Consider the following 21,624-nt stretch of genomic DNA (forward strand, 5'->3'; position numbering starts at 1 on the left):
ACACAGAAAATACTGGAGGAACTCAGCAGACCAGGCAGCATCTATGGAAAAGAGTAAACTGTCGACATTTCGGTTTAAGACCCTTCAGCAGGAACCATTTTGTGTGTTAGTTAATTGCTCTAAATGATCATCAAGAGCATAAGCAAATTAACAACTTTATAATTCTTCATTGAGGAACAGATGACCTGATACTTTGATTTTCCTTTTCTGTCACACCTCTGTTATTGCAGGCATATCAAGTTACTAAAGGATTAAGATGGCAAAGATTGGTGTGTTTTTTTCACATTCCATATTTCATAATGACACAGGAGAAGGCCAACTGGCCCAGCAAGTCTCACAGCAAAACTATTGCCCACACTTCCCTGTCACCTTTTCACTCTCAGATCCTAACTAGCATGCCTCTGATTCTCCCAACAACCATCTACCATTAAAAGTAGCCAAGTTTAGTTTACACAGTTGGTATAAAGTGGCCTATTAAAATGAACACAAAAGCAGCCTTACAGCCCTGTTACTGAAACATAAAAATGTAACCAGTGCCTACCACCTTAAAGATCCATTAACAAATTTAGCTGTCCTTCTTACCCAAGGATGAGAAATTGTCCAGGTGGGGGTAGATAGAGTTGAATGGAATCCTTCAGCAGTGTCAAAAGTGACGGCCAACTATCAACTAGAGTCTGTACTGGAATCCTGCAAAAGGGAAGGTGCATCAACTTTATGGTGTCACTCAGTCGCACAGAATTGCATAGCACAGAAACAGGCTCTTCCATTCACCATGTCTAATGCAAAGGTTTAGCCTCTCTACACCAAAACCTACCTACCTGCATTAGTACTGTATCCTTTACTCCTTCTTTATTTAAATCTCTGTGTAAATGCCCCTTAAACACAGTGATTGTATCTGATTCTACCACCTTTCACAGTGATTAACATGTGTAAAAAAAATCCCTTAAATTCCCTTTAAAATTCTTCATCTCAAGTTGTCGACATTTAGTGCTTATTTATTATTATTATTATTACTTTTTGTATTTGCACAGTTTGTTGTCTTTTGCACACTGGTGAATGCTCGAGTTGGTGCGGTCTTTCATTGAATCTGTTATGCTTATTTTCTATTATGGGTTTATTGAGTATGCCCAGAGGAAAATGAATCTCAGAGTTGAATATGGTGACATATACGGACTTTGGACTTTCATCCAAGCCCTCATTTCTGATGCTCATACCATGGGTAAAAAATTTTAACTATCTATCCTTGCCATGCCTCTCATGATCTTATACTGTATACTTCTGCCAGGTGACCCTCAGCCTCCTTCACACCAAGCCCAGACTATCCGATCTCTCCCCACAAATAAAGTCCTCCAACCCAGGCAACATCCTGGTTGCTTTCTTCTGCACTCACATCCCTCCTTTACTGCGGCAGCCAGAACTGCACATTATCGAAAGGGCCGAACATGAAAATACTTTCCCTGGCAGCCCTGATCAATAAATTACTTTCAACTGGAAAACTGGCTTGGCAAGCTTGCTGGAAAACTTTTAAGGAAGAAAGAAAGATCAGCTTTATTTATCACACATACATCAAAGCACACAGTGAAACGTGTCGTTTGCGTCAAATCAAATCAGTGAAGATTGTGGTGGGCAGCCCACAAGTACCACCATGCTTCTGGCGCCAACATAACGAGCCTGCAACTCAGTAACCCCAAGCGTACGACTTCGGAATGTGGGAAGAAACTGGAGCACCCGGAAGAAACCCATGTGGTCAAAGGGAGAACGTACAAGCTCATTCTCAGGTAAAGCCACCCAAACTGGAAGAGCTCTCAGGAGAGGTGAAAGATACACATTACCACAGCAGGTAGATGGCTTGATAGCCACTACGTTGCAAGTGTCAGCTCCCCAGCTACCCTGGGACTAAGCCACTTTGTTATATGAATGACAGGAGCAAGGGCTGAATGCGACTGTGGACCAGAATAGGAACAGTGTGAGGAGCTCATCAGATACAAACAACGTGTGGCAATAGTGAAGCCACAGAGACTGCAGTCACGCTACTGAAAAGAGAAAAGTCACAATACCTATCACCGTCATTATACTGTCCAAGGGTTCATTTCTTCTCATCCTGACTGGGACAATGCTCATTCTATTCTATGTCTTATTCCAATTCATAGAAGAACCCACATGTATTGCCTTTCCTTTCCTCATGAACGTTCATCCCAAGTTACTGATACACTAAAGTACTCCCAATCCATTTCATCTGCACATGCCTTTAATCAGGTTAGATTGAAATGAAGTCCAGTAGTAGGGAACTCTACTTTCCTTATGCAGAGTGGGAAGGAAAATCACCAGGTTAGTACATATAATGCCACAAAAGCAGATTACCTTTGTACATATGCATAGAAAAACTGCAGCATGCAGACTTCCAGTGAGAGCTGTTTCTGGAACATATGGAACACAAACCAGTTATGCGATGTACACAGAACATTAAACAGAATGTTTCGCATCACATTTTAAAAAGTGACCTTGCACTACCACCATACTTTGAGTAGTAAATGCCTGCAGAGCACTCTGGTTCTTCACTGCACACACAGGAGCTCTACTGAAGCCAGTTGAAAGCAAGGTTCAAGATCAATCAGGCCAAAAGAATCAGTGCAGAGAATTGGATAAATTAAAATCCATTTCTCCCTCCTGAAGAACCTCCACTCTTGTAGAGGAGGGCTGGTGTTTCGGGAACATTGCGCAATTGTCAGCAACACTAAGAAGTGGAAAATGACACTCACTGAATAGGGACTAATTTACCTTGGAAGTGATCAGGGGAGGTGGAAGAAGGTAGGTGACCCTAGATAAACATTCCCATGCTTACCCAATGATATAGTATACTGCTTTGAGCAGAGTTGGCACTAATTAAACTGTAATGGCAATTTTTTAACTGCTGAAACAGCTAAGACCATTCAAAATAATACAGTAGTTAAATTAACTTTCTCAATGACACAACTTAAAAACTTCAAATTCTGCAAGATCATTTTTACACAACTTGTTACAAGGGCATGAAGAGGATATGAGAAGGTAATGTGAAGCAAATCACGGAAGGTTCTGTAGGTACAGTATATTAAGATTAAAAGAGTGACTAGGGAGAGATTAGACGCCCTAAAGATCAGCATGGTCATTTGTGTGTGGAACCAAAGGAAATGGATGAGATTGTTGATAAACGCTGCTCTTCAGAGAGAATGACGAAAGTTAAGGAAATGGGGGAAATGAGTGCTGTTTTCCTTAAATAACATTCAACATTTTATTTCTATTGCCATACTATGGGGCAATTACAGTAAGCAATTAAGGCACAGGCACATCCAGAGGAACCCCACGCCGCCCATATGAAGTGCACACGGACAGTACTGGAGGGGGTCAGGATCGAACTCAGATCAGAGGAGCCGTGAGGCAGAACCACTACCGCCTGCATCACTGTGTCGTACTGACCTCAGAAGGAATGAGCAAGGGCAAACAGGCCCTCGAGGAGATAAAATTAATGAGGCTGACAGTGCTGTGACACCCTGGGGGTTGATACATTTTGTCAATTCCTAATGACACCACCATACTCAATATATGCCCTCCCTCAGTCCATACTGCAAGGCAGCCTCTGAATAATATCACACACTAAGTGTGGGTACATTACTCAGAAGTCGCTTGTGGTATTACAGGCTTTTGACCACCAAATAGGATAAAATAAGCAAGCGGTTTGACAAGATACATCAACCAGTCCATTTTCAGTCAAAGAGAAATTACATGGATTGTACATCAACGATTTATAGCACCTACAATGATAAATATAAAGATACCTTCTCCTTGGTTGAGGCAGGAGGCTGTTTTAAAACTTCCTTCACAGTCTGGATAACTGTCTCGGCTCTCATGATACTAATTGAACGCACTAGTTCCACCAACAATAACTGTTCACAACAGGGTACAGGAATAACCTTCAAAATTAAAAGTAAAATTTATTTACCTCTCAACGTGCTCATGTGACACAAACCAGCCAGTTACAACAGTGATGGTAATTCCCATTAACCACTGGAGTTCAATGTGCTCAGGAAAATGGGAGGCACTAAGATCTGCAGAACTTGTGAACTCAGGCACAGATACATAGGATAATAAAGTTGACAGATATTTAATCTTCAAATGCCCTCACATAATACAACATCGGAGCTGGGGTTGAAGCTGGTCATGCATTCTAGACCACCAATCCCACTCACACTGTGTCAGAATATTTCTTCTCAATGTCCCTTTGGATCCTTTTACCAATCAACATCATTCTGCGATCACTAGCTCTTGATCGCTCCAACAGTGGGGACAGTTTCTCAACACGTCCTCTGTTGATACCCTGCTTGGTTTTAAATATCATGATCAGATTTTCTCGCAGTCTCGTCCCCAAGGAAAAGAGCTCCATTTTAGGGCAAACTGAACAAGGAAGTTCTCAAGGGAGCTGGATAGTCATAGAGTACGCAGCATGGGAAAAGGTCCTTCGGCTCAAAGATTTCATGCCAACTGCAGCATCCTCCCTGCTAGTCCCAGTTGCCCGTGTCGATGTTTGAAGGAAAAATTTTGCAGAAAGACAGGGAAAAGTCAGGGGAGTAGAACTAGTTAGATAACCTTTACATAGTTAGGATAGATTTGAGCAGTCAAGTGGTCACATAACATTGTGGTTGTTCTGTGAAGCTATCATATGACCTAGATAATCTTGTAGAAAGGTGAACTTCACATCAGCAGTAAATAAGTATTCTCAAGTGCTTTTATTCTGTATTTTTCCTCATCTTTCATGGTTTCTGGACTATTTAAAAATTCACAAGAGCACTCCTCTTCTGCAAAGATTAATGCTTTGCATATAATGGAATAACGAATATCAGTGAAGAAATCAGTCAGGCAGTGTGTGTTGCTGATGGCAGAGCCCAGCTTAATGTAGAGATGCAAAAAGGTCAGCATGGGTATGCTGCTTCCAAGGGTCCATTTTTATGATGAATCTATCCAACCTGAGTCCCACAGGATCGACCTACACATGTTGTGATGGGTCTCAGATTGGCTTCAGCTATCTGAGGGGGCGTAGTGTTGAACAGATTATCACTGTACACTCGCTGTGGAGTGGTTTCTCTCAGAGAGAATCAGTGCCTTTACAGAGGGGGCGTCTAGGCGGAGTGATTCAAGGCGATGCTGTGCGAGGGTCTTGGGATGGAGATCTTGTGATCGGGACTGGAGTAGAGACAGGAAATAGCAAGCAGCATATGAAGGTTCCTTCATGATGGTGAGCAGTGGCCTGGCAGAGCTGGGTGGTGTGGACTCTGTGTCTGCTACACAATTCTGGAGAATGGGGCAAAAGGTGGATTGGGCATGAAAAAAATTCTCAGTTCTCGGTCTTAGTTAGGTCAAGTTTTAATTTACAACTGAGCTGGTCACCAGCTAACTGGATAATTACCAATAAGATTCATCTTGTAAAATCGTGTTTAACCATCAAGTCACCTAATTCACCTGCTGCTGGGTTCCTTCACGGCATCTATACAAAGATATACAGCAGTTTATTATGATTCTATGACATAGCCATGACTAAGCTCTATAATAAAACCAAACCAGCTCCAGTTTGGAAAAGACCTGACCTGCAACTAAGTGGGAAAACAGTAAAATATGGTTATGACGACCTGCTAAACTGCTCTCAGCCCCCAGAAACACTCTCCTCCAAAGCCTTACCTTGTTTCTGCTGGCACTTGAGTTCTCCCTTCTCTCATTCCAAACTAATGCAATAGCAGCCATGAAGTGCACACCATGGTTCATAGCAATAGGACCCAGGAGCTCTAAAATCTGTTGTCGGAGACTCTAGACAGAATAGAAAGGGCACCCAGTTCATTGATAATGCAGGAAAACCATTAACAAAATTATAGCTGAATTAACCAAATGATCTTATGTTTACATTGCATTCAGCAGTTTACATCCCAGAACGTAAGCAATAACAGGAACAGGCCCTTTGGCCCATCATGCTGTGCTGAACTAATTAAACACCAGACTAAAACAATCCTGTCAGCCTAAACAATGTTCACATTCATCCATTCTCTGCACGTTTGTGTGTCTATCCAAGCAACTATTAAGTGCCTTGACAGAATCTGTCTCCACCCTAGATAGTGCATTTCAGGCAAACACCAGTCTCTGTTTGAAAAAAAATTGCCCCACACATCTTTGAACTTTGCACACTTATTTTAAAAGTATGCCCTCTAGTATTTGATATTTCAATCCTGCGAGAACGATACTAGCTCTCTACTCTATCAATTCCCCTCATAATTTTCTATCAGGTCCTCCAACTTTGCACTACAAGACAGAATTACAAAATACCCAAGGCAACTTTTTAAATCCAAATAACAAAACTACCTATCAAAAACCAAAGCTGTTAAGTAGTCATAAAAATAATTCCCTTGATGGTTGTTGAGCAATTTTGCCAGCAGTTTCTTGTAACTGCACAAAATCGTCACGTGCAAAATCAGGAGCTAGCTGCCAGAGTTGTTTAATACTGATAGCTCATTGTCAGGCTGAACACTGAACCAAGTATGAGGAAACAGATTGGTGGAAAGTGATGTAGAACCTCCTAACTCACCCAATCAGTTAGGGTCTGGTAATGAGGTTATCATTTTCATCAGCCTCAATTATTGCTTAAAAAAGCTCTACACTCCAAAAATAGAAATCTCATTCCTTCCAGTTTTAGTTAGTGCTTGCATTCTTTAAAAGTTATATTGTATAATTATTGGCGCAATTTGGTTTTAATTCTTCCTTTGCAGTCATAGTTGCTTGATTGACCTTACACTGAGACAACAATAATTGTTTCCGAAAGGAAAATTTTAGGAACACAAAACCGTTTATACTTTTTAAATCTTAATATCAGATGTGATAAGACTGCTGAACAGATCCTGACCCGGATCTGGGCCGTACCCTCCAAATATCCGGACCTGCCTCTCGGTTTTTTCGCACTACCTTCCTTCCCATTTTTCTATTTTCTATTTATGATTTATAATTTAAATTTTTAATATTTACTAATTTTAACTATTTTTAATACTTAATATTTGTAATCCAGGGAGTGTGCAGCGCAGAACACTGAGGCTATCTACAAGAAGGGTCAGGGCCATCTCTATTTCCTGAGGAGACTGAGGTCCTTTAGCATCTGCCGGATGATGCTGAGGATGTTCTACGAGTCTGTGGTGGCCAGTGCTATCATGTTTGCTGTTGTGTGCTGGGGCAGCAGGCTGAGGGTAGCAGACACCAACAGAATCAACAAACTCATTCGTAAGGCCAGTGATGTTGTGGGGATGGAACAGGACTCTCTCAAGGGGGTGTCTGAAGAGAGGATGCTGTCTAAGTTGCATGCCCTCTTGGTCAATGTCTCCCATCCACTATATAACGTACTGGGTGGACACAGGAGTACATTCAGCCAGAGACTCATTCCACCAAGATGCAGCACTAAGCATCATAGGAAGTCATTCCTGCCTGTGGCCATCAAACTTTACAACTCCTCCCTTGGAGGGTCAGGCACCCTGAGCCAATAGGCTGGTCCTGGACTTACTTCATAATTTACTGGCATAATTTACATATTACTATTTAACTATTTATGGTTCTATTACTATTTATTATTTATGGAGCAACTGTAATGAAAACCAATTTCCGTCGGGATCAATAAAGTATGACTATGACTATAAGAATCAAATATCGCTGTGATGATTGTACGTTCTAGTACCAATTGTTTGGCAACAATGAAGTATAAAGTATGTTCAAAGTTTGTGCAAGTAACTAAAACTTAATGATTAATAATTTAATGATCTTGTCTTAACTGAATTTCATGAATGATTAAGTATGCTCATTTCTAATCACTGAAAAAAATGGCACGATTTAGGGATTCAACTCAAAAAACATTAACCATCCCTTTACTGCTGGTCTACTGAGTCCTTCCAGTTTATTGTTTTTGCTCCCAAAAGAGCAAGTTTAAGAAGTGGGGAGGGGAGGAGAAAGAATGTGAAAGTGTCAGGTAGGATTTTGTTCTATTTGTTTCCTGAGATCTGTGTGCCATTGGCAAAGCAACATTTATCACCCACCCCAAATTGCCCATCTACATGACTTAATTCTGAAGTTTCTCTGAAATGAACCATCAACTGGGTTGGTGGGACTGTGTAAGCATGGGAGTTGCCCACTGCTGAAGAACAAAGTGCATGGGAGTGAGCAAGGTTCATAAATTCTGTGAAAGTTAAAGCTATTTAAAACTTCTACTATAATTCATAGGATCATTTAATTCTGTTTATACTTGATGCAGATAAGCTGACCTACCGACATTTTGACTGGTTTTTAAATTTACTGTGATAATTATGTAAAGGAACTCCAGCAGCACACACCTTTGTTGAGCCCAGATTGATAGTAACAGCACAGGCGACTGTGGTTCTCTCTGCTGAGTCCGCAACTTGCAGGATCCCCCACAGCAGACTCACGGATGACATGATAGTATGCAAGATAGAAAGTATTCCACTTCGTGCTTCACTCAGGTACTTCTGGTCCACTGTAACCAAGAACTGGGAGAGGAAAGCAGGCAATTATTTATTTAATAACTTAAACATCTATTAAATAACTCAAAAATCTTACAGTGTCAACCCTTGCCACTATATGCTTACAAGCTGTTAAAATCACAAAGACGGCATACATGTGGCTCTACTTCACGAGGAATTTGAGGACATTTGGTATGACACAAAAGGCTCTTAGAAATTTGTACAGATTTGGAGAAGGGAGAGTACTTAGCTGGTTGTATCATAGACTAGTAGGGAGGTTATGACGTACAGAGTCACAAGAGGCTGCGGAGGGACGTAGACTCAGCCAGTTTAATCACAGGCACAAACCATCCCACTATCGAGGACATCATCGAGATGTGGTACCTCAAGAAGGAGGTATCCATCACTGAAGAATCAGAATCAGGTTTATTATCACCAGTATTTGTCATGAAATTTGTTAACTTAGCAGCAGCCGTTCAATGCAATGCATAATATCGAATAATATTTCCCACTGTCACACTTGATAGGTCCTATTCTTTCACGTCTTATCCTCTTGCTCTTCACATACTTGTAGAATGCCTTGGGGTTTTCCTTAATCCTGCCCAGCAAGGCCTTCTCATGGCCCCTTCTGGCTCTCCTAATTTCATTCTTAAACTCCTTCCTATTAGCCTTATAATCTTCTAGATCTCTAACATTACCTAGCTCTCTGAACCTTTTGTAAGCTTTTCTTTTCTTCTTGACTAGATTTAATAAAGCCTTTGTACACCACGGTTCCTGTACCCTACCAGAACTTCCTTGTCTCATTGGAACGTACCTATGCAGAACTCCACACAAATATCCCCTGAACATTTGCCACATTTCTTCCGTACTTTTTCCTGAGAACATGTTTCCAATTTAAGCCTCCAATTTCCTGCCTGATAGCCTCATAATTCCCCTTACTCCAATTAAATGCTTTTCTAACTTGTCTGTTCCTATCTCTCTCCAGTGCTATTGTAAAGGAGATAGAATTATGATCACTATCTCCAAAAAGCTCTCCCACTGAGAGATCTGACACCTGACCAGGTTCATTTCCCAATACCAAATCAAGTACAGCTTGTAGGCTTATCTGCATATTGTGTCAAGAAACATTCCTGAACGCACCTAGCAAACTACACCCCATCTAAACCCCTTGCTCTAGGGAGATGCCAATCCATATCTGGGAAATTAAAATCTCCCATCACGACAACTCTGTTATTATTACACCCTTCCATGATCTGTTTCCCTATTTGCTCCTCGATATCCCTGTTACTATTGGGCGGCCTATAAAAAATACCCAGTAAAGTTATTGACCCCTTCCTGTTCCTAACCTCCACCCAGAGACTCCGTAGACAATCCCTCCACCTTTTCTGCAGCCGTGACACTATCTCTGATCAACAGTGCATTGCCCCCAACTCTTTTTCCTCCCTCCCTGTCCTTTCTGAAACATCTAAAACCCGGCACTTGAAATAACCATTCCTGTCCCTGATCTATCCAAGTCTCTGTAATGGCCACTACATCACATCTCCAAGTACTGATCCACACTCTAAGCTCATCCGCTTTGTTCACAACACTCCTTGCGTTAAAATAGACGCATCTCAAACCTTCAGTCTGAGCGTGTCCCTTCTCTATCACCTGCCTATCCTCCCTCTCGCACTGTCTACAAGCTTTCTCTATTTGTGAGCCAACCCCATTCTCTTCAGTTCAGTTCCCACTCCCCAACAATTCTAATTTAAACTCTCTCCAGTAGCCTTCGCAAACCTCCCCACCAGGATATTGGTCCCTCTGGGATTCAAGTGCAACCCGTCCTTTTGAACAGGTCACACCTGCCTCAAAAGAGATCCCAATGATCCAGAAATCTGAATCCCTGCCCCCTGCTCCAATCCCTCAGCCACGCATTTATCCTCCGCCTCATTCTATTCCTATACTCACTGTCGCGTGGCACAGGTAGTAATCCTGAGATTATTACCTTTGCGGTCCTGCTTCTCAACTTCCTTCCTAACTCCCTGTAGTCTTTTTTCAGGACCTCCTCCCTTTTCCTACCTATGTCATTGGTACCAATATGTACCACAACCTCTGGCTGTTCTCCCTCCCACTGCAGGATATCATGGACGCAATCTGAAACATCCCAGACCCTGGCACCTGGGAGGCAAACTACCATCCGAGTTTCTTTCCTGCGTCCACAGAATCCGCCTGTCTGTCCCCCTAACTATAGAGTCCCCTATCACTGCTGCCATCCTCTTCTTTTCCCTACGCTTCTGAGCCACGGGGCCAGACTCTGTGCCAGAGGCACGGCCACTGTCGCTTCCCCCAGGTACGCTGTCCCCCCCAACAGTACTCAAACAGGAGAACTTATTGTCAAGCGGCACAGCCACAGGGATACTCACTAGTACCTGACTCTTCCCCTTCCCCCTCCAGACTGTGACCCACTTGTCTGTCTCAGTCAACCACAATAGCTTAAAATACATTCGGTGCCTCCTTAGCCATCTGTGGTAGGGCATGACAAAGATTCTCAAACCTCTGAAAGAAAAAGTTCTTCATCTTTGCCTTTCATAGGAGACCACTTATTCTAAAATCATTTCTCCTAGTTCTACATTCTGTCATGAAAGAAAACATCCTTTGGCCAATCTTATCAATTTCACTGCTGATTCTTCTTAACTTCAACAGATATAGATACAATCTGTGCAATCTCTCCTCAAAAGAAACACCTTTGTTACAAGAGCCAACCGAGTGATTCTTCCCTGGCATGTGTAGCAATCTTGAAAACAATGTGATTAAAACTGTATGCAGTGCCTCAGGATTGGTGGCATCAACAGAACTATTACAGCAAAACTTCTCTACTTTTATACACTATCTCCTTGCATTGAAGGCTAATATTCAATTTTCTTGTTAAACAATTGCTGTAACTGTGTACTAATATATTTAATGTACAAGGACACATAGATCCATCTCTACAGCTGTATTCTGCAGGTTCTCTATATTTATGCAACATTTTGCTTTCCACTCCTCTTACAAAACTTTCCTACATTGTACCCCATCTGCCAAACATTTGTTCACACATGTAACTCATCTAAATCTCTTCGTAGACTTTGCGTGAATTCCTCACTTCATTTGCTGCCTACTGTCTTTGTACCAGCAGCAAATTCACTTAAGTTTGGTCTCTTTATCCAAGTCATTAATATCAATTATAAAGAGTTAAGGCCCCCATTCCAGCAGTACCAGCTCATCAACTGAAAATAACCCATTTATCCTGACTCTCTGCATTGTTAGCTAGTTCTCCACCCATGCAAATACACAGTGCCAAAAAAAAGTATTCACCACCCCCCCACCACCCCAGAAGTTTTCATGTTTTATTGTTTTACAACATGGAGTCACAAAGGATTTAATTTGGTTTTCTTAACACTGATCAACGGAAAAAGACTCTTGTGACAAAGTGAAAACAGATCTCTACAAAGTGAGAAAAATTAATTACAAAGATAAAACGCGATATAATTGATTGCAGAAGTATTCACCCCTTCAAGTCAGTATTTAGTAGATGCACCTTTGGCAGCAATTACAGCCTTGAGTCTGTGTGGATAGGTCTTTGCACATCTGGATACTTCTTCTTCATAAAACTGCTCAAGTTCTGTCAGATTGCATGGGGATTGTGAGTGAACTGCCCTTTTCAAGTCCAGCCACAAATTCTCAATTGGATTGAGGTCTGGACTCTGACTTGGCCCCTTCAGGACATTACTACTACTACGTCGACTCAGGCCTAGGGGGCCAGCGTCGGGCACGATAACGGACTCTCCACTTCTCCCTTTCCCTCATCAGTGTGTTCAGTTCAGCTACATTATCCGCGCCGCTGTCTTCTAGGAGCGTGTTGACCATAGTCTTGGGAGGGCACCCAGGGTTCATCCTCCCATGCTTGGGATCACATATGATGACTAGGCTGGCAGGTAGCTCGGGGTGGCGTAGACAGTGCCTGCTAGATGCAGTCTTCTCACCTCAATTTTAGTGGAGAGCATTGGTAGGTTGTCACAGAGCTCAACGTTCATCATGTGCTGTTGCCAACTCACGTCAAGAGCCATCTGGAGTATTCAGGTATAGCAACCATCTAGAGATTTTCGCATAGTCTTGGTGAGTGTCCACGTCTCAAATCCGTACGTGAGAATGGACCCTATGACTGCAATGAAGATCCTCTTTTTAAGCCCTCTGGTCAGGCTCGACTTCCAGATTTCCTTCATGTCGTTCATAGCCCTCCACGCCAGCGCCTTCCATATCTTTACATCCTTCTCCAAACTCATCATTCTTGACGGTCTTGAGAGTAGCTTCGTTAAACACTTTGTTAAACGCCATGTACTCTGTCTTTTTAGCGTTTAATTGAAGTCCAACTTTATTGCACTCAATTTCCACTTTTGTCAGTAGCTGCTGTGCTTCCTGCATCTGGTCAGACAGCAGGACTATGTCATCTGCAAAATCGAGATCTGCGAGCATAAATGGTCTGACCCTTTTGTTTTGTCCTGATTTTATGTAAAACCAAGCTTCAGGACATTAACTTTGTTGTTTTAAGATATTCCTGTGTAACTTTGGCTTTATGCTAGGGGTCACTGTCTTACTGGAAAACAAATCTTCTCCCAAGTTGCAGGTCTCTTGCAGACTGCATTAGGTTTTCCTCCAGGATTTCCCTGTATTTTGCTGCATTCATTTTACCCTCTACCTTCACAAGCCTTCCAGAGCCTGCTGTAGTGAAGCATCCCCACAGCATGATGCAACCACCACCATGCTTCATGGTAGGGATTGTGTGTTTTTGATGATGTGTGGTGTTTAGCTTACGGTAAACATAGCATTTAGTCTGATGGCTAAAAAGCTCAATTTTCGTTCTGTCAAACCATTAAACTTACAGCTCACTTCACAGTGCCCCTTATGACCTGGCAAACTAGCCAAGATTTCATGCCAGTTTTTTTTCCAACAGTGGCTTTCTCTTTGCCACTCTCCCATAAAGCTGCAACTGGTGAAGCACCTGGGCAACAGTTGTTATATGCACAGTCTCTCCCAGCTCAGCCACTGAAGCTTGTAACTCCTCCAGAGTTGTCACAGGTCTCTTGGTGGCCTCCCTCACCAGTCCCCTTCTTACACAGTCACTGAGTTTTTGAGGATGGTCTGCTCTGGGCAGATTTACAGCTGTGCCACATTCTTTCCATTTCTTGATGATTGACTTAACTGTACTCCGAGGGATATTCAGTGACTTGGAAATGTTCTTGTATCCATCTCCTGACTTGTGCTTTTCAATAACTTTTTTGTGAAATTGCTTGGGGTGTTCTTTTATCTTCATGGTGTAGTTTTTGCCAGGATACTGACTCACCAGCAGTTGGACCTTCCAGATACAGGTGTATTTTTACTACAATCAATGGAAACACCTTGACCATACACAGGTCTCCAAGAACAGATCTCCATTTAACTAATTATGTGACTTCTAAAACCAATTGGCTGCACCAATGATGAGTTGGTGTGTCATATTAAAGAGGAGTGAATACTTATACAATCAATTATTTTTTGTTTTATATTTGTAATTAATTTAGATCACTTTGTAGTTATCTGTTTTCACTTTGACACGAGTCTTTTTCCGTTGATCAGTGTCAAAAAAAGCCAAATTAAATCCACTGTGATTCAATATTGTAACACAATAAAACATCAAAACTTCCAAGGGGGAGAATACTGTAACATTGAAAATGAGGACTGGAATATAAAAACAAGGATATAATGCTGAAGCTTTATAAGGCACAAGTGAGGCCTCACTTGGTGTATTGTGAGCAGTTTTGCGCCCATCACCTACGAAAGGATGAGCTGCCATTGGAGAGGGTTAAAAAGATGTTCACAAAAATTATTCTGAGATTGAAAGGCTTATCATATGAGGAGTGTTTGATGGCGCTGAGCCTGTACTCACTGGAATCTAGAAGAATGAGGGGGGAATCTCATTGAATCCTATCAAATATTGAAAGGCTTAGATGGAGTGGATGTGGGGAGGATGTTTCCTTTAGTGGAGGAGTCCAGGACCAGCGTGCACAACCTCAGAATAGAGGGACGTCTATTTAGAACAGAGATGAGGTGGAATTCCTTTAGCAAGAGGTTGGTGAATTGGAATTTGTTGTCACAAGTGGATGTGGAGGCCAGGTCATTGAGTGTATTAAAGCGGAAGTTGATAAGATTTTTGATTAGCCAGAGTATGAAAGGTTATGGGGAGAAGGCTGGAGAATGGGGGTTATTTCCCCTCGAGTCTCTTCTTCCAAAGGGCCAATGTTGATTTATCTCCTCCTCTATTTACTAATGGGAGCTCTAATGATATGCCTTCACATTTCTTAGTTTCTTACACATTTTTCTCTTTTTTAGTCATCCTCAGTTGGTTTCTAAAATTTCCCAATCCTCTGACCTACCATTAATCTTTAAAACAACGCATGCTCTTTTCTACAGCTGGATCAATACTATTGATACCTTCTTTGGTCAGCCTGGGATGGACATTCCTTCCTTTTCAGCCTTTATTTCTCAAATCATGCAGAGTGAAGATGACACTTACATGCAATCTCACAGCAGATCCTTTAGCTTATTAAATAATTGCCAAAAATAACCCATTACATGGCAGAGAATGTTTCAGGTCATTGAAGATTCTGGAGTAAAAGGTTCATTGGCATCAACAATATTACTTAACATAAAGTTTAATATCAAGAAAATCAACAACCAAGTGTGATAAATTCATGATAAGATTAAGATCTAAGCTTACTTTTGTTGAGTTCCTGCACAATGGAATCAAGGTAAGTGGAATGTGGAGCCGGTCAAGATTATTTCAGTAACGTGGTTTAATCCTGCTCGTTCATTATCACTAAACTAACTCTCAGCTTACTCATGGCATTGAGTACAAGAACTGGGACATCACGTTACAGCTGTACAAGGTGCTGGTGAGGAAGCACGTAAGGTGCTGGTGAGGAAGCACGTGGAGTGCTATTCTGGTGCAGTTACGTAGAGTACAGTTCTGGTCACCCAGTATAGGAAGGATGTAATTAAGCTAGGAAGGGGTAGAAAAGATTCACAAGGACATTGCCTGGATTGGACATCTAAGGAGAAACTGGATATACTGGATAAGCTGGGGATTAGGATGGTGGTGAATACTGGTAGATCGGGCTGAGGCATTTGATGTTGCGGTGTTTGCTGAGCTTGGCAAATAACTTGCAGACGTTTCATCACCAGTCGAGGTGACATCCTCAGTGCGCAGTTGTTGGCATTTCCCTCTGGGAGTGTTTGTGTTTATATAACCCCTCCATTTGCTTACCTTGGTCCTGATTGGCTACCCCTTTAGTTGACCTTTGAATCCTATTGCTTCGTGTTCCTTTGGCTCTGAGGGGAACATAGATGGTGTCTATTTCGATATGTTTGTTTACAAAAGAGAACCAGCCTTCTACAAATTATCATGCCTGCTTCATGCTTGCCTGCGCCAGAATGCTTGCGGTGTCCTTCTCGGTTTTCATGTACCGAGATCAGTGAAAACAGATCATGTCTCCATACCGCCAGTTTGTGTTCCCTTAAACAAATTGAGAGTTTACGTCCTATCTGTCAGACGTAGTTCTTGTTGCAGTCTCCACGGGTGACCCTAAACACCACATTGCTTTTGTCAGTTGTCTTTAATGATACACTGGTTCTTGAGACAAGCTTCCTTAAAATTGCCATTGGGTGGTGGGTGATTGTGATGCCATGAAGTTCGAGCAGTTGAGCTGTCATTTCTTGTATATTCTTGATGTAGGGCAAGATTGCGTGTTGAGTAAGGTCTGTACGAGTTTCTTGGACCTTATGGCATCACAATTGCTCGCAAACCGGGCCGGCTGGTGGCGCAACGATATCGGCACTGGACCCGGGAGCGGAGGTTCCCGGGCTCGAAACTAGTTGGGTCCGCTCCCAAGTACGCTTTCCATCCATGCCAGGTTGAGTGTCGAGATCGCAACTCAACCTTGTAAAATAAAGGGAAAATACTGCGAAATGTCTGTGTGAGGATTGGCTCGCCACACGGTCTCTCTCTCCCGCTCCGCGCCTCGTATAAGCCATGAAAAAGACACCATCACAGATGCACGCACACACACAGACTCGCACGCACACAGGCACACGCCAACAAAAAAAAATTGCTCGCAATCCAAAAAAAAATACACGTGTATATATACATGTATGTAATACCCTGGTTTAAGATTTCTACTGCTGCGCTACGAGGTACTTTATTTTAGCAGTTTTTTTGTAAAAGCAATGCGTGTTCTGGCTTCGGCTAAAGATAAGGAGCCATGCTGTCCAACTTAAGAATGTTGTGTCAGCCAATCATCACGATACCTCCCTACCTCAATACCTCCCTAGGCAACTGGATTCTCAATTTCCTCACTTGCAGACAGACCCCAGTCAGTACAGATGGCCAACCATGTCTTATCCACACTCACCATCAGCACAGGTGCACAACAAGGCCGTGTGTTTAGCCCCCTGCTCTACTCGCTTTACACCTATGATTGAGTGGGAAGTACAGCTTCTATACCGTATTGAAGTTTGCTGACGACACCACTGAAGCTTAGAGTGGTGACAAATTGTCATAGCAGATGGAGATTGAAAATCTGGTTGAATGGAACTACAACAACAACTTTTCACTCAACATCAGCAAAACCAAAGAGTTGATTATCTACTGACTGCAAGAGTTGGAAGCCAGTCCTCATTAAGGAGTCAAAGGTGGAGAGGGTCAGTAACTACAAATTCCTTAGCGTTACCGTATTAGAGGATCTGTCTTGGGACCATCACAAAGGCGGCATGAGAGTGCCTCTACTTTCTTAGAAGCTTGCGTAAATTTGGTACGTCACCTAAAACTTTGACAAACTTCTACAGAAGCACAGTGGAGAATATCCTGACTCATCGTTTCCACGGATGCTGAGCTCCTCCAGCGTGTTGTAAGAGCATATTTACATGGAGTGCTGCCTCAAGTAAGTAGCACCCATTATCAAGGACCCCCACCATCCAGGCCATGGTCTCTTTTCACTACTACCATCAACCAGGAGCCTTAGGTCCTATGCCACCAGGCTCAAGAACAGTTATTACTCTATCTGGCTCCCGAACCATGTGTATAACTTCACTCACCACACCTCTGAAGTGATCCTACAAGCTACAGGCTCACTTTCAAGCACTCTACAGCTCATCTCAGTATTTTTTTGTTACTTGCACAATTTATCTTCTTTTGCAGTTTTTCAGATGCTTGTCAGTGTTTGTTTTTCTATGTGTTTTTAATAAATTCTATTGCATTTCTTTATGTTGCTGTAAATTTCTGAATGCAAATGAAGCTCCAGATAAGAATACGGAAATAGACAGGTGTGATGCTATTTCAACTTGGAGTTCAGAGTTTAGTTCTGGTGCTGTCTGTAAGGACTTTGTACGTTCTCCCCATGAACACATGTGTTTCCTCCCACATTCCAAAGACGTACCAGTTGGTAGGTTAACTGGTCATTATAAATAGGGCCAGTGTTAAATAGGTGAGTTGCTGGCCGGTGCAACTTGTTGGGCCAAAAGTGCTTATTCTACACTGTATCACTAAATAAATAAATATATGTAGCTTGATAATAAATCTACTTTGAAACTAATCATTCTGTTAACATGTTATTAGTACATAACTGAAAGACTTTGGGAGTTCCGTTGTATTCTTTTCCAATTTCCTTCTACATTTTCTCTGCCTTAGTAGCCTTCTGCCTACATTATCCTCCAATACTTTTGACATCCCATGTGCTCCAAATGCTTGCCCACTATTGCAGTGGACCCCAACCACCGGGCTGCAAAGAAACAATATGAGTCAGCTGCACCTTTCCTCATTCCCTGTCACGCACTGTTGAACTTGAACATAGGGTTGCCAACTGTCCCATATTTGCCATGACATCCGGAATATTGGGCTAAATTGGTTTGTCCCATTCGGGACCACCCTTGTCCTGTATCTCCCCTGCTAAGGTAGAGCGTTCCTAAGCCGAAATGGTGTAAAGCGAAGAAGCAATTACCATTAATTTATATGGGAAAAATTTTTGAGCGTTCCCAGACCCAAAAAATAACCTACCAAATCATACCAATAACACATAAAACCTAAATTAACTCTAACATATAGTAAAAGCAGTAATATGATAAATACACAGCCTATATAAAGTAGAAATAATGTATATACAGTGTAGTTTCACTTAACAGAATCGAGATTAAGCCAAAACTGATTTGTAGAAAAAAATCGGCACGTACATACATGCACACGTCACGTATGCGCACGTCACGCATGCACACACAGGTGCCCACGCAAGGCTTCATGGTCATGGTAGTCTTTCACGGGTAAACATAAATGTCCCATATTTGACTGCTACTTTTGTCCCTTGTTTGGGAGTGAGAAAGTTGGCAACCTTACTTGAACACCACCCCTCCCCCCACCCCCGGCTGGCCAGTCCAAAAGAATATTGTCAATATTAAACCGGTCTGTAGTACAAATAAGGTTGGGGACCCCTGCACTCTTGCACACAGTTCCTGTTCTCCTTTCTCAAGAACTCGATATGCATTGTGGCCTTCAGCATTGAACTGAAATCTCTACTCGTCCTGACTTTTCTCTCTACAATCTAATTGGGATAATTGCAGCTCCTGCTTCTACTGTTTTTTTTCCTATTTCTTTGAAAGTAGGCTATTAATTGGTTGTTTTCTTTCTTCTGACTTCGGGATGCATGGCATCACCCATGGCACACCTTTTCCAGTCATCAGTTCAATCTCTGAACCATCTTGTCTGTACAACTGCCTCATCCTTAGAGGCGAAATCCAGGAGAACGAGGATGTAATTGTTCCTTACTCAGAAACGGATAGTTGTGGACCATGAGCCCAGCCTTCAGGGCACAAACCCACACATGTTGATCATGGGAAGATTAGTTCACACCCATTGACAAAACTAGTTCTTTGAAATGGGAGGATGTTGTCAGACAGTGTATTAACTGATTGTACTTCCCAAGTTTCAATGTGAATCACAAGCAACTGAAACATTTTCTTTTAACTCAGCTGGTCTTTGGTCTGGCAATTCCACCATGCATGTTATTACAGAACAGCCAAAACAAGAACCATGGAAGGAAAATAAAACGAAGTGTAGTAAGGGGCAAATAAAGCTACTGATTCAGGAGAGAAACATCTTCCATGGAGTCTGATGTTTCTTAAGTTACCGATTGTCAGGAAGCCAATCAGCCTATAATGGAAGATCACAGATCTCAGAGGGGAGGCTTGGTTAGCAGAATGGCATTTTGGACCACAATAGTTCATCAGGACGAGGAAGGTGTAAATGAAGAAGGGAAAGAAACATGGAGGGCGTGGAAAGCAGATATTGGGGGAGGTAGGGGAAAGTAAAGATGTGCTTGGAGGTAGGATCCCACCACAAATCTCCTTCCTGGCACGTATCCTTGAAAGTGACAGAAATGCTACTCCTGTCCATTCACCTCTTCACTCACCTCCATTCAGAGTCCTAAACTATCCTTCCAGCTGAAGCAACACTTCACCTGTCAATCTGTTGCGGTTGTACCTGATAATCCTTTACAACGGTGAAACCTAACGTAAATTGGGGTACTGCTTCATCAAGCACCTCCGCTCCATCCATCAAATGCAGAAATTCACGGTGGCCAACCATTTTAACTCCTATCCCCATTCCTGATCCAATGTGTTGGTCCATAGCCTCCTTTTCTGCCATGATGATGCCAATCTCAGCGGGGAGACATGAACATCGATCTCTCCTTCCAGTAATTTTCTTTTCTTTTTTTCCTTTTCCCCTCCCTCTTCTTCTATTTCCCAATCTCTTGACTCTTACCTCTTCTTCTCACCTGCCTATTACCTCCCCTTGGTGCCCCTCCTCCCTCCCTTTTTCCTCGAGGTCCACTCTCCACTCCTTTCAGATTCCTTCTTCTCCACCCATCTATCACTTTCTAGCTTGTCCTCCTTCCCCTCCCCACACCTTTTTATTCTGGCGTCTTCCCCCTTCCTGATAGAGGGTCTCGATCCGAAATGTCAACCATTATTCATTTTCATAGACACCCCCTGACCTACTGAGTTCCTCCTGCATTTTGTGTGTATTGAAAGGAAAAGTAGCCAGCATTAAAACACCCAGCTTGAATTCAGGGTTCCCTTTCCATAAAGTATTCTATTAATTAGCAAACCACTGGCTACAACTTACAAAGGAAGGAATTATGTTATTGGAGTGAGATTGGTTTTGAGTATGAATCAAAGGCACAAAGCAGCAACTAATGAAAGTGGAAGCAGATGAAATCTGTGCAAATGGTAGGCCAACAGCAACTATCAGAAAATAGTTCATTTCTGATTTCCTGGGTGCTAAAATAATATTCCAGCCTCCAAACTGTATAATAAAATGAAAAGAGGATGTTTTAGTCATCAGCTCATCACTGCAGTTCTTTCTTAACATTTGTATTACCAAGTTCTATCAACTTGTTGATTTTTTAAGAGAACTCTTAGATATCTACAGCCTGTTAAATACTGTCTGTTTTGTGCAATGTGGGAATTATATTCTTGGCACTTACAAAATATAATTGAATGTCTAACTCACCTGGTGGTACTGTATGGAAGGGTCCAACAGGCAGTAGTGAATAATTGTGGTCATGCCTTCAAGGAGAGTGAGAATCATGTCAGGCGCGATGCTCACTGCCATCCATGTGGGTCTTTGGAAAAGCAGACAAAGCAGATTTAATAGGCTTCACTTTATTAACACCCCATAAAGCACTGTGTTAAAACAAAAACACAACCTTTAATCAGTGCCTGAATACAGTGAATTTTGAGGTCACTCATTTATTTAATAATTCAAGTTTTATCTACTGTGCTAGCCAGAATTTTTTTTCAAAAATGCTCCCAAAGCATTGGGTTTGTTCCTAATCTGTATCCTATTTTCCCTTTTTTTCTGAAAATAACAATTTTGGAAGCAATATTAAATCAGTGGAATATTTATAAAATTAGATAGTAAATATCATTAATGCAAGCAATTCTGCAGATGCTGAAAACTCAGAGTAATACAGGTCAGACAGCATCTATGGAAAGG

At 42.0% G+C, this 21,624-nt stretch overlaps 1 protein-coding gene across 7 annotated transcripts in view; it reads right to left on the minus strand.

Moving 5' to 3' along the window:
- The window catches only part of dop1a (DOP1 leucine zipper like protein A), a 214,119-nt gene that overhangs the window by 57,342 nt on the left and 135,153 nt on the right, over positions 1–21,624 (minus strand). For all 7 annotated transcript variants that reach the window (XM_063056554.1, XM_063056552.1, XM_063056553.1 and 4 more), the window contains 6 exons: positions 21,139–21,250; positions 8,382–8,555; positions 5,707–5,832; positions 3,813–3,947; positions 2,362–2,417; positions 583–687 (listed from right to left, as the gene is read on the minus strand). In XM_063056554.1, the coding sequence (XP_062912624.1) occupies positions 583–687; positions 2,362–2,417; positions 3,813–3,947; positions 5,707–5,832; positions 8,382–8,555; positions 21,139–21,250 (708 nt within the window). The remainder of the gene's footprint in view (positions 1–582; positions 688–2,361; positions 2,418–3,812; positions 3,948–5,706; positions 5,833–8,381; positions 8,556–21,138; positions 21,251–21,624) is intronic.

The sequence above is a fragment of the Mobula hypostoma genome, chromosome 8 (genome assembly GCF_963921235.1).
Source record: "Mobula hypostoma chromosome 8, sMobHyp1.1, whole genome shotgun sequence".
Classification (NCBI taxonomy): domain Eukaryota; kingdom Metazoa; phylum Chordata; class Chondrichthyes; order Myliobatiformes; family Myliobatidae; genus Mobula; species Mobula hypostoma.